At 35.0% G+C, this 13427-nt stretch overlaps 1 protein-coding gene across 1 annotated transcript in view; it reads left to right on the top strand.

The window, feature by feature from the left end:
• LOC590293 (intersectin-1) overlaps nt 1–13427 on the top strand; it is a 65021-nt gene that overhangs the window by 39028 nt on the left and 12566 nt on the right. The window contains exons 30-33 of the mRNA XM_030994262.1: nt 400–597; nt 10784–10905; nt 11664–11770; nt 12822–12897. Coding sequence (XP_030850122.1) covers nt 400–597; nt 10784–10905; nt 11664–11770; nt 12822–12897 — 503 coding nt within the window. The remainder of the gene's footprint in view (nt 1–399; nt 598–10783; nt 10906–11663; nt 11771–12821; nt 12898–13427) is intronic.

Raw genomic sequence — 13427 nt, 5'->3', positions numbered from 1 at the left:
CCCCTAAATTGTGCTCTTTTTTAGATGACCTGAAACTTGTAGTTATCGTATGCCAGGTGCCCTTACTTGTAAGAAATTGCAGGTTTTATAATGTTCCCAAGTTTCTGTGGTCATATATATGATTTGTTGGTCCTTCGGAGGAAAAACTCATGACTGGCTGCCATTCCAACCAATGTTTGCTCCCTGTGCCTTATAATTTCTCTGTCAATTTGTTAACATCACCCCTTCATCCCCTGACCCACTTGCTGCTCTCTTATCTCTTTGCATGTTTTTGTTCATTCTTATTATGTACTTGTCTCTTGCCATGCTGTATTGTAATTGTGCTTTGTTTATGATTGGTCGAATGAATAATAATAGTTATAATAATGTTGTTTTCCTCCCCTCTCTAATACTCCCTAGTATGCCAAGTCATCACCATTTACCAGTACGCCCAGCAGAACGAAGACGAACTCTCCTTCCAGAAAGGCATGGTCATCAACGTCCTGAGCAAGGAGGACCCTGATTGGTGGAGAGGGGAGCTCAACGGCTCCGAGGGCGTCTTCCCGTCCAATTACGTGCAGGAGCTCGGGGACAGCAAGAGTGCTCCGGCCACGGACTGTAAGTAAAAAAACACTCTCTTTGTTGCTTACCTTGCCAGAAGCCATGCTTCTGCTTGCTTGTAGGTAGAAAATGAAGCCTTGTTCGGATATGACGTGGCTAAGCCGCAACGTTTTTGTTTTACTTGATGATATAAAGTGTGATATGATAGTGTGTTTTTTGTTTGTGTGTTTTTTTACAGCAGTTTATCATGTCATATATCCGAACTTGCCTTTCCCAGAAACAAGTCAAATGCCTGAAGTACAAGCACGTGCTGTGTTGCTTAAGTTTTGGTTAGTTGCTGTTTCTGTGAACAAGGCAGGATTTCTTTTACCACAATAGTGCCGGATTTCATTTACCATAATAATGCTGTTTAATATCATGTTTAAGAAATTACATTTGTGTGGGACCAATAACCTCATGTTTTGTCTTTTGGATTGTTCACATCGATACTCATATTTTTATGTGCTATCCAACTTCACTATCACACTATGTATGAACCAAATTTTAGAATTCAAGAATAAAGCTGTTTTTGTCTAAACCCTCTTTTGTCAATAGAAGGGTTGGTATAGGAATATATTTGCATGACAGTTGCAAGGTTTGTTCCATTAGCCATTGTGATATCCTCTTGCTAAGATACTTATCGCAGATTTAATCTTCCTGCAGTCAGTTTGGTTTCGCTCTGTACTCGTCTCTTGTAAGAGGTCAAAGGTGAAAGATCACAGGGTCATGTTTAAAATCAGAAGCAGAAAATATCTCATTACTGTGACAACTCAAGAAATACTAAACCAGTGTCAACCCCAGTGGGCACAAGTATGTATGAGCATGGAAGATTACCTGAAGAGTTTGGCTTCGTAAGGTCAAATGTTAAAGGTCACAGGATCATTGATCATTACAGTCAGAGGGATATTAGCGACAAAGTTAATATCAGGTTCTTTCTTCATTTTTCACCAGTGCTGTTTCATACCAGAGGCAATTCTATTATCACTGCTTCCCTTGATTTACCTAGTATATAGTGTGTAAAATCTGTATTAAAAAGCATAACAATCCAAAAGCAATTAGTAGTCAAGTTAGATAGTTGGCTTATGAATACGACAAGACATAACAATGCAATACGTAGACAAGCCCCTATAACCTAGACACATGTATGCACAGTATTCAGCTGAGTTGAATGCATACATTGTCTGCGTCTGTTGAGATTCCGAAGGATTTTTTTTGCTATCCTGCACAAATTTACTGTGAGTGCTATATTTGCCTTTCTAATGTTCTTTCCTTCTTTCTATCTATCAAGTTGATATTATGTCTTGCAAGTCGGGATAAACTCTGACATACCAGGGAAACCTCTCCCATCATAATTGCTTGTAATGTATGTTAGATTTTCCATAGAAGAGCTTGTAGGGGATGGTTGTAAAAGACGAGAGAAGAGAGACCTGTGTTTCCCAATCCTCTCCATACATCCCCCCCCCCCCCTCCTTCTTTTTCACTGTCAAATAAGCCAACCCATGCTCTAAAACCATTTTGTTCTTTCATCTTCTCTGCTTCCACGCCTACTAGAACCAAGTACCCTGGTCTCTAAGAATACCACTCTTACAAGAGCATTTAAAGACCCACTACCAAACTTAAACTTGGATTGTGAAATTGAGACTGGTGCAAAAACCCTTCTTCAGAAGTATTTGGATATACAACTCAACTAGTGACACTGAGGTGGGATTGATACCAGTCTGGGACTCGTCTTGATGTCATCTTCTGTTTTTTAATATACTTTGGATCGTCTATACCAGCTTGGTTATATCTTAATCATGTAATCGCTTAAAGATGGAATAATTGTGTATCATTCCGAGTTGTGTTTGGTAGTGGGTCTTAGTTGCTCTTGTACTTTCCCATATTTATGCGCTAGTAGCCAGTGATAGAGTTAGCTAGCTCTCGCCTTAGACTAAGTTTCTTGTTACAGGAATTATCCCAGACTACTAGCAGGGGGTGTTTTACAAAGACTAAGATCAGCTGTAAGTGAAACTTAACTACATGTATGGCAGGCCATTCATGCCACTGGTTGCTCTCACCATTATGATCTTTAGACAATATTTTTCCTTCAATAATGAATTATCAAATCCTGTAGATTTGTGACCATGATTTGTACGCCCCTTGAGAGACCAATGCCATTAAATGGTGAGAGCAAATAGTGGCATGGATGGCCTGCCATAGTTAAGTCCAACTTAAAGTTGATCTTAGTCTTTGGGAAACCCCTCAGATCTGTATGAAGCTGAAGCAGTCCAACTAGACAATACTTGAAAGTGTATAACTAACCTGAAACCCACTACCAAGCACAAGCTATATGCCCTTTGTATTTATGGTAATTTTGCTATTAAAGATAAAGTTGAGTACTGGGGGGCATTTCACCAAACTTGTCATCAGTGACAAATGACAGTTTTTGTTATAAGCTACTGAATTTCTTGCTTTTGATTGGTTATCAGCAGATTTGTCACTGATTTTTGTCATTTGACATTGAAAAAAAGGGCTTTGTGAAACGCCTCCCTGGCCACATGAATGCATTTTGAAAGAAAAACATTTTAACAGTTTGATTGTGGTACATCAGAAATATTGTAGATTGTGAGGTTGTGGAATAATACAAAATGATAGAAAATGGACTAAAATTTGCTGAAATTTGCATATAGTGAAGAGTGCATGGTCACAGAAATGGAATACAGGCCTTTGAGGTATGAACGTGTGGTCCACACTTAAAGGCTATTTCTAGTCATTTTTTAAATTTTTTTTTTACTTTGAGGGGATTCTCTTTTATTTGACAATGTTCCAATAATATTCTTTTATGGAAGCTCAGAATTCTTTTCCACCTTTACTAGAACTTTAATTCAAATTTCTTACTTTCAAGTATGCATGTGTGCAAATATAGAATAGGAGCAAAAGGTATATTTGGCAAGATGATAGTATAATCATTGTATTGTTGTGCTATGTGCTACTTTATTTGTACACATATTGTTATTTGACAAAAAGTGCAAGAGTTGTAAAGTATTAACATTTTTCAGATGTATTCCCCTTTTACTGCCGTTGTTGAGTGCTAACATTGTTTGGTCAGTGCTAATGTAGTCTTTGGAGTCGCATAAATGGTGAAAATAGGGCATTTTTCATGATTTTTACAACTTTTAGCTGTGCTTAAGAGTATTTCCTCTGAGCTTGAATTTGGGGTTAGCAGTGTTTGTAGTAGTGTGTCTTTTAATCAGGTGATATATTGGTTTTTATACAAAAAATAATAGAACTGAAAAATTATTGGTATTTAATGATTTTGTATCTAGCTTGTGAGGTAGGTAGAGTGTTTCATCTATTTTAATTGTATACTTGAAAGAAATTATCACAAATATTTCGTCATTTGAGAAATTTGTAAAGTGAAATAAAGTAATATATTGATTTCTTTTTAATTTACCATTCCATTCAGTAATTACTGAAATAATTTAATGAAAAAACAAAGACTTTGAATTGTTGAAAAGTTTAATGAATCTGTTGATGTGCTAGTACACTGAAGAATATTATTTGTTAACTAAGATTGCAAAACATGCAGATATTGGATAAGCATTTGAAAACCTATATCACCAGCACTTACTACATGTAATTCACATAGTTTGTCTGTTTGGAATTAACTCATATATACGGTAACACAGAGATTTGTACTTATATTTACATGTACCAATCAGAATAGTTGTGAATATACTTAGCTTTGGGGATCAACTAATATGGCAAGTAGTATTAAACTTGACCCTTGACCACTAGAGAAATTCCTTGAAGGAAAAATAGACAAATGGTCATCCTCACAAATTTGCAACTAAACCCCTTTAAAAAAGTTGGGACACTCTCAGTTTGATTGATTATATTTCCCTTGTTATGGCATAATCATCACTATACTTAGTATCATTAGAAAGTGTGTTTATTCCTCTTTAAATGATACCCCATTTGTAAAGATTTTTCATTCAGTCATGGAAATTGCATTGCATCAAAATATGGGGCAAGGTCAAAAGTGAGAAGTTGCAAAATGCACTGCTTTTGTTCGGCTATGCATTTCTTCTTGAAGAGTGTAGGGATGCTGTGTAGTGCGCTGCATAACAATACCAGTGCTTACCAGTGCATTTTGCAACTTTTCACTTTTGACCCTGTCCCTTATTCTGATGTACTGCTCATTCCATAGCTGCAAAATCATAACAAATATGGTATCATTTTAAAGAGGAACAAGCATACTTTCTAATAATACTAAATAGAGCGATAATTATCGCATGACAAAGGAGATATAATTGATCAAACTTGATTTTCCAAACTTTTTTTGAGGGGTTTAAAAAGCATACACACATTTTGGTAACATTCTTTTGTCTTCCAATGAAAGTGACTATTAACAGTAATTGCTGCTAGCTACATTTATATGAAAAATGATTACATCTGTAAAATTGTCCTCAAAATATAAATTTATTTGATTATTATGAATTATTAGAGATATCAAATATCTTTGATGATGCAGTACAGGTATTTGTTTAAGGTACATTGTTTGTTTGCTTTGTTTTTGTTATGTTTTTGTTTTGGGGTCATTACTTTGGTATTTCACCCCATTCCAAATTGATAAACCTGAAGTACAGACCTAGTACATGTATATGTACAATGTTTATCATGGCCAGTACTGATGCTCTTCCATTATCTAAAGTGTGTCTTTGATTTTATTATTTTTTATGCATTTTTGTTTTTTATTTGATTTGGATTATATAACCCAGTGTACTTCATAGTATGACATGGTAGGGTACTAGGAGGTGTAGATGTTATATAGTCTGTTGGAAAAGGACAGTTAATCCACATTTGCCACTCTCTGCCCAGGTGTAGATGGGTACATGATATGCTAGAGCGTTTAGTGTTAGATCACAAGAAGCCACCATCATTGCTTTATAGCATAGTTAATGAATGAAAAGATAAATTTGTATTGCTTTGTCTTAGAGTATATCATCTAGTGAATAGATACACCACAGATTGTTGAACAACACGAAAGAGCCAATGTTGTGAAACAAATAGGAAAAGAAGGTTTCTAATTCCACCGTAGGCACATAGACGTATTTATACTGCCCTTTTAACCCTACATTTGCACATATGACTTTCTGCTATAGAACTCTGCCCAATGTGTATTGTGCTTTTACAAAATTGATACAACTGCACAATAATTAAATCACAACAAATGTTAGCCAATGTTGTGAAACAAATAAAGAATTTTTTTTTTTATAATTCCACCATGGACACTTATACCGTTATGCATACTGCCGTGACGTATTTATACTGCCCTTATAACCCTACGTTTTCAAAAAATGACTTTCTGCCATAAGAACCCTGCCCAGCCATCATTATCTATCAACAGGGGCTTCCAAGGGAAACAAGGACATAGTCTAAATATTTTTGGACTGAAATTTGTAAAGAACTTCTATGCAATTTACATTCAACTATTTGCATTAGACAATACCACAGTTAGATTGATTGATTGATTGAACGCACAATGTATTAATATTGCTGACGGTATTCTACAGATTTCAAAACAGTAAATTGTGATACAAAAGTGCTCTCAATTTAGAGATACGATAGGTGCACCTGTAGAATATTGATGGTGTCATCATTTACTAGGGAATCGCCCTTCCGTTTCAATTTAGAAAGCTACATTCTACATCTATATCAAGAGATAACTTTTCAGAATAGGAATACATGTATCATTATGAGAGAGAGCTACATTTACATTTAACGATCACAGAGTACCCTATTTTTTTTTAAGAGAGTGCAATCTTTTATGTGTGTGTCAAAAAATGGGTATTGGTTTGATTCAAAGAAAACTGGTATTATGTAGCTGAGGCAGGTATTATTTTGATTGATTTATTGATTGATATATTGACTCTACAGCTATACATATTTGGAGGTTGTACATTTTTGTACAGATTTATGTACAAACAGTACTGGGTGTATATAAAATATTTTTTGTTATAGGGTTGTAGATATTTTCTAATCATCATTTCACTTACCATAAACACCAAAAGTACACATGTACCCTATCCATTCTTAAATTTGAATAAGTTTTTATTTGATTCTTAGATTTTTAAAATGTTATCATGCCATGATTAAATGCACCCAGTATATGACAATGACATTGAAGTACAGTAGTAAATGCAATATAGGATAATGTTGATCATAATATATGAGATTTGTAAGGCGCCGAATCTACTTGAAATCAAATGCCCAAGATGCACTTGTTAAATGAAAAACGAAAAAAGAGATCGCATAAAAGCATCTGCATTATAAACAATGGAACAGAAGTAAGATATAGAACCCTAGAAGAAAGTAATGGTATGCCAAATTAGATAGATAGATAAATTTTAAGATTATTTTAAACACTTCAACTGATCTGCTAGTATGACTCACGAGAGAGAACATTCCATTCCATAATGTTCAGTCTAGTATAGATTTATAAATATTGTTGAATACCCACAAGAAGGCAGATACTGCCATTCATAAACATAGCCCTTGCAGCAGCCTATGAGTAAAATTCCTGCCATACTAGTACTTGAAAACAAAATGGAGAACATATTTTGTTTGCCACAGTTTAATGAGAAATTCTGTGGTATGAATTTTTAGACATTTCATGTATAGAATGAGTAGATAGATAATACAATATATGTACTTTAAGAATATATCAAATGGATAGTTTATTGTGAGTACCTTTTTCCTTTATTTACAGACATTTAGTTGTAGTTGTAGAAATAGATATGATAAGAATTGGACAGAATGATTGAAGAGATAACTTTATAATATTTGAGGCATATCAATCTTTAGATTAGCGAGTCATTTAAAGATAGATCCATTTTTAGTACTTACAAGTAGAAACCACATGGGAGTAGAGCAACTGGTGAAAGCATCAAGCAGCTTCGATGAAATTGATGAAATATAATTACTCTTAAGGAACCTCTGCATGTACTTGATTACATTTTTTTGTTTTTTAAAGAGATCCTGTTTAGAAAACAGTAATTTTTGTACTGCCATGTAGAATGTAGAAAGTAGCAGCTATAATCATCCCCTGTTTATGTTCCCTATATTACCTTTTTAAAATGTTTTTATATTGGTACTTTACACTATTTTTGAGGAAGTGTTATTTTCCTCCTGTATAAATTTATATAGATTTTTTGTATACCAAAATATATTGATTAATTGCACCTGTAGAAGAAAGAAATTACTGTAAACATAAATTGTTCAACTTGATTGAGATCTTTAAGTAATTTAACTTCCTGTTGTGACCAAACTTCTGATATAATATCTGATAATTAGGATAGGTTGTTTCATATTTTGCAGAGCTCACCTTTTATGAGATATAACTGATCATACCATTTCAGCAAACAGTAGAATGTTGTTGCCCTAGAATTCAAATTTCTGATTTGTGATTAAGATTTGAATTATTCTGTACATGCATGTTGGTATGTACAGTGATATGTACACTTAAGTGTTGTATGAACATATAAAGTAGTTTTTGAAATTTACTGATTCTGAAATGAGCACTTTGCACTTACGTATTAAAGAGGGAACGATCCTGTAACTTGAAGACATTAAGAATACTGCACTTGATTATAAACTTCTTGTATATACATGTTTATATCTAATTCAAGATGTAAAGAAAATAGAAACATTGGAACCCGGACAAATTGATTTTGATACCATGTGTGATTCCAAAGTTAGCTTTTTTTTTCTTTCTTTTTTGATCCACAAATAATTCATGAGGGATGAAACATTTGGCGCATCTCAATGACTGAAATTTAAGCAAGTAGGCTCTGATTTACAAATTGTAATGAGATTCTGGGACAGTAAATATTTACAGAAGCACAGCACAGTATATGGCATTAAACGCACAATAATTATACCTAGAGGACAAACAGAGAACTTCTAGCATTGCTTTTTTTCATCAAAAAATATGGTACATCTCTTGTGCACTGATGAATCTGACATATTTACTCAATTAGAATACAAACTTAAATACTTTTTATCATTATCAAGATTATGTAAAAGCACAAAAATATCTTGTTTTCAAAAGGAACAAAATGGTGACTTAAGTGAACTGTGTGTTGAAAATGTAATAAGGTGCTGCCGGAACATCTGTGGATCCAAGATTGTGGAAGTGTATTCTACAAGCCATATATAGGTTATTATGAATTGCATGCAAAATATGAATATTACATTATATCAATATATTATATATATCCTTCTCTCCTGCTAATGTGTGCATGTATAAATTCAGCCATCATGTGTTAAAGTATTGATTAAAATCAATGAAATCGACCGAAATAAATTGGCTGTGATATTTCATTCCAGTGCATATATGGAGTTGTTTGAAGTTGTAGTAGTCGTAGTATTAGTTGCTGTTGGTTGTTAGTAGTTTGGGGTTTTTAATATCCATACGAATTCAACTCTTTGTATGCCTCACAAATAATATTCCTGTACCATGTTGTTGTATTTATCATGGGGCAGATAATTCAAAAGCTTCAAGATTGTTAAACCGTTTCCAGTGCATTACCGTTGTTAAAAGGGTTGTAATGGATCAAATTCATTGTGTAGCACAAAGCAGTTCTTCCATCAACTGGTGCCTCTTGTTTTGTGCAAAAAAGTTCTTGTGGCAAATGAGCAACTGTGCAAAAAGATGAAGAAAGCAACCAAAGTTTTAATCTAGGATTCTGTAGAGTGTCAAAATGTAGTTGCCCAATCAACAAGCTGTAAATCGCCAAACCGATGTTCACTCCTTTTTATAGTGTACATGTGCTGTGAGTCACCTCGATTTAGTAAGCATCTAGACTCTAACGTACAAGAAGGAAACTTGCTTGCAAAAAACAAACAAAAAGAAGAGGATATTTAGTGTTCTCCTGCTCCTACACAATGGCCTGAATTCAAATTTTCCACAATTGTCCAAAGAGAAGACTGTCATGACTGTTAAATATATTTGATAGGTTCTAGCAGGGGTAGCAGTTCAGAAGTGTTTCAGAAGTGGTTCTAGATAGGAAGAGGAATGCTCGGGGGCTCATGCCCTCCCAAGTTTTCTCAAGTCTCCCCCCCCCCCCAAAAAAAAAAAAAAAAAAAAAAAAAAAAAAAAAGTATATATATATGTTGTACTAGAACCCAACCGAACCTGGAAAGAATCTAGATGTCTAGATGAGAGGCAATGAGACTACAATATTCCTATGATTATTAGTTTAGAAAGGCTAGCTGCATGTTTCAAATCAGTGTTTATTTATGTCATCGGTAACAAGGGTATGTGTAGGAAAAGAAGAGAAGGTGGGAATGGAAAGAAGGAGAGGGCGTATAAACTGAACCAATTAGAATGAGAGGGACAGAAGAGAGGGGGAGAAGGAAAGAGATGGGGAGAGTGGGAGAGAGATGGAGAGATGGAGGTATACATGTATGTAATAAATGTGTACATGTATAGTTGATGGTATAACAACCGTGCCACTTTTTATGCCCATATCTTACTGTATTTTGTTAGATTCTCTTTGCATTCACATTGTTCTGGTTATGCCGAAAACCAAATTCATAATGTTCCCCAAAAATCATATTAATACATTTTATGCAGCACTTTTAGTTTAGTACATGTATGTACTGTAAAAAGATGATATGCCTTTTCTGTTTACATTATAAAGAAAACAGGTAAGAATCTTTGTGTTTTTGTTTTGAATGAATTGGAAGGGGGAAAATACAGCATTTGTATTTCGTTCCTGTACTTGATACAGACAATATGCCTTTTCTATTTACATTAGAAATTTAACCTGTAACAGTGTTTGCCAAATGGATATTTTTTAAATAAAATTTCAATCATAAATATTTCACTGTGACTAATTAAAAATATCATTTGGGAGGATGAATAAATATAGTTCTACTAAAAACTCTTTTCATTGGGTGTGTAGCATAAATCCTCTCTAGCGCCATCTCATGTCAGCTGTAGTGGTATGGTCCTGTAACTCGCTGTTGGTTAATTCTCGCATCTACATGTAGTCCTCTTTCTGTGAAGTGGGTATTAGGTATTGGATCACGCACTGTTAGCAAGTTGACCATGAGATGGTGCTGGGTAATAATCAGTATACACTAGGGTGGAAAGTTTATCAGTTCAGCTTTACATGTACATCACCCTACTTTGAATTATTCATGTTTGTGCGTACAGGGACCCATGATGTGCATCTGCTGGAGAGTATGAGCGAGATGGAGAAACATCGACAGAGCAGAATACATGAATTGATTCAAACAGAACAGGCCTACGTAGATGACATGCAGCTGGCAGTTGAGGTAGGTCATTAACATTATCATCAATGGTGGGACTAGCTCGCACAGGCAAATTTGTGATATATTCAAAGATTGATTTTTCATCAGAATCTCACTAAAACTGCATATTGTTTTTTTAATAGTTGAGAAGTGAGATTTTTCCCAAATATGAATATATATATAATATATGTCAAAACGGAAAATATTTTAAAAATTCATGCTCCCGAGTGCATTTTTAAATGTGCAATACAAGTAGGTTAAGTGACAATCAGATAATGAGTGAGACTTGTTGATGTCATAATCCTGCTCATTGTGAATTAGCTCCAAGACATGAATTTTTTTTTTATAAAGCGGGTCAGTATTATGAATATGAAGTTGAGAAATGAACAAAATGCTGATAAAAATTCCAAGAAATCGCACAAATTTGGGGACTGCCATTTGCTTTGAATGAAATTACGGTACAGTAGATTAGCACTGCCCAACAGTGCAATTTCCCAGTGTGTGCCAGCTAGAGATACACTTTACCACATCTCAGTTTTGCATTATCACTTTTGCCTGTGGGTTATCAATTTTTTGCATGATAGGCAATGTAAGAACAGTTTTTATTTGTAAAAATATGTGTGCAGCTACAATTATTATCATGTATTGTATTGTGTACATACGGTTATGACCCCCTCCTCATCCACCATTGCTCCTCCCCCATTTCCACTCCACCTGTACAACCAATGACCTCTTGATCAATAGTACTCACCCCTATTGTTTCTATTTTTGTTTGACTTCAGGTGTTCCAGAAACCCATGTTAGAGTCTCAGATAATGACCCCTCAGGAGATGGCTGCCGTCTTTGTCAATTGGAAGGAACTCATTCAGTGCAATACAAAACTACTCAAGTATGTCACTCACTGTTCCTCTGTCTCTGTCTCTCTGTCACTCTTTACCTCCCTAATGATCTTCCTCCCTCTCTCTCTCTCTCTCTCTCTTCCACTCTCTCTCCTCCCCTTCTCTCGCTCTCTCTTTGTGATTTTATTCAAATTTGTATCGTTATTAATGTATTTTTCTGTCTCTCTTTTCTTCAATGTCTTGTTACAACATTTTTTTTCATTCCCTTTTTGTAATCACTTCATCCCTATTAAAGTCAAATACCATTTTAAAGATTTGTATACATTTGCCATCCATGTATCGTATATGTACTATTAAGAGGAGATACCAAGAGCCTTTTGGACATTCATTCAATTGTTAAATTCTGTAGAACAGTCATACAGGAAGGCTGCATGAAAGCCAAATCCACTGTGTTATCGTCAAGTTCTTTTAAGCCTTCAAAACTGTTAGGAGCATGATGAATGTTGCAACAGGGGACAAAATGTAAATGTTCAATCGTCTGGGTTTGAAGTTAAAAGTCATTAAACAAGATTCATTTTTTTTTAATTTACTTCATATATGCTTGATAATAAAAAGGGGAATCCCACCCTGATATTAAGTTGGTTTTAATAGAAACAGAAAAATGAGAGGAACAGGGCTGTAAAAGTTATGAGTAAAATCCAATTAATTATAAAAAAGTTGTGATCTATCAAAACACAAATTGGCAACTCTGTGATGTATCCTGCGAGGTCCTCTCTCATTTGCTCTGTACTGAAAAAAGTCAGAAATGTCTATTTTCCCTAAAAGACATTTTTCAGTCATACATCCACCCTAAATATAATTATGGCAAATCAGATATTACTCAAACATTTTCATATTTGTTTCTCTCTTTTTTCTGCTCATATTAAAAGAGTTAATAATCGGTGTGAACTTCCCCTTTACAAAGGGCAGGTGTAGATTTATTTGATAAGGTCAAAGGTGAATTATAGTAAATCTGTACCCTGTCCACTGTGTTTCTGTAATATCTAGTTTACACAAGTTTGTGTGTTTTAACTCAATAAGTTATTCTCTCTCTGTTTTTAGAGCTCTTAGGGTGAGGAAGAAGATGAGTGGTGAGAACCAACCCGTCCATATGATAGGAGATATCTTGTGTGAACAGGTCAGTAGTATACTTTATACATACGGGTATACAGTTGACAACTGAATTATGCATACCCAGCCCCCCCACTCAGGTTTCGAAATGACCGCATGCGTGTTGCCAAAATGTCCGGTAAAGGGGTACTTTTCGTGCGACAAAGTCCGGCCCGAGAATTGTAAAAAAAAGGGGTGTATTTGACTTTTCCCCCGGAGATTTCTTTAAAAAGGGGGTGTTTTTTCTTTTTTTCTCTCATCTATTTGGACTCCTGAGAAATTATTCCGAATTTAGGGAGGTACATTGAGCATTTTTCCTGATTTAGGGGGGTCTCCAAGGCAGGAAAAGCCCGCGAAAAGCCCGCGAAAGGGGGGTTCAGAAATGTTGGCAGTCCTCAGATAGGGGGTGATTTCAAAAAGAGGGAACGAGCATACGCGTACCCTAAATAACACTGAGTGGGGGGGTCGGGTATGCATACCCCTTGTAAATTTTGTGTTTTGTGTGTTTTTGTAACTCAAGAATGAACTATGGACTGGTTTTATTAGGGCCTTTGTTAA

This window comes from Strongylocentrotus purpuratus, unplaced genomic scaffold (genome assembly GCF_000002235.5).
Source record: "Strongylocentrotus purpuratus isolate Spur 01 unplaced genomic scaffold, Spur_5.0 spur5_scaffold_21, whole genome shotgun sequence".
Lineage (NCBI taxonomy): Eukaryota > Metazoa > Echinodermata > Echinoidea > Camarodonta > Strongylocentrotidae > Strongylocentrotus > Strongylocentrotus purpuratus.
The sequence above is the reverse complement of the archived record's forward strand: the minus strand, read 5'-3'. Positions and strand labels throughout refer to the sequence as shown.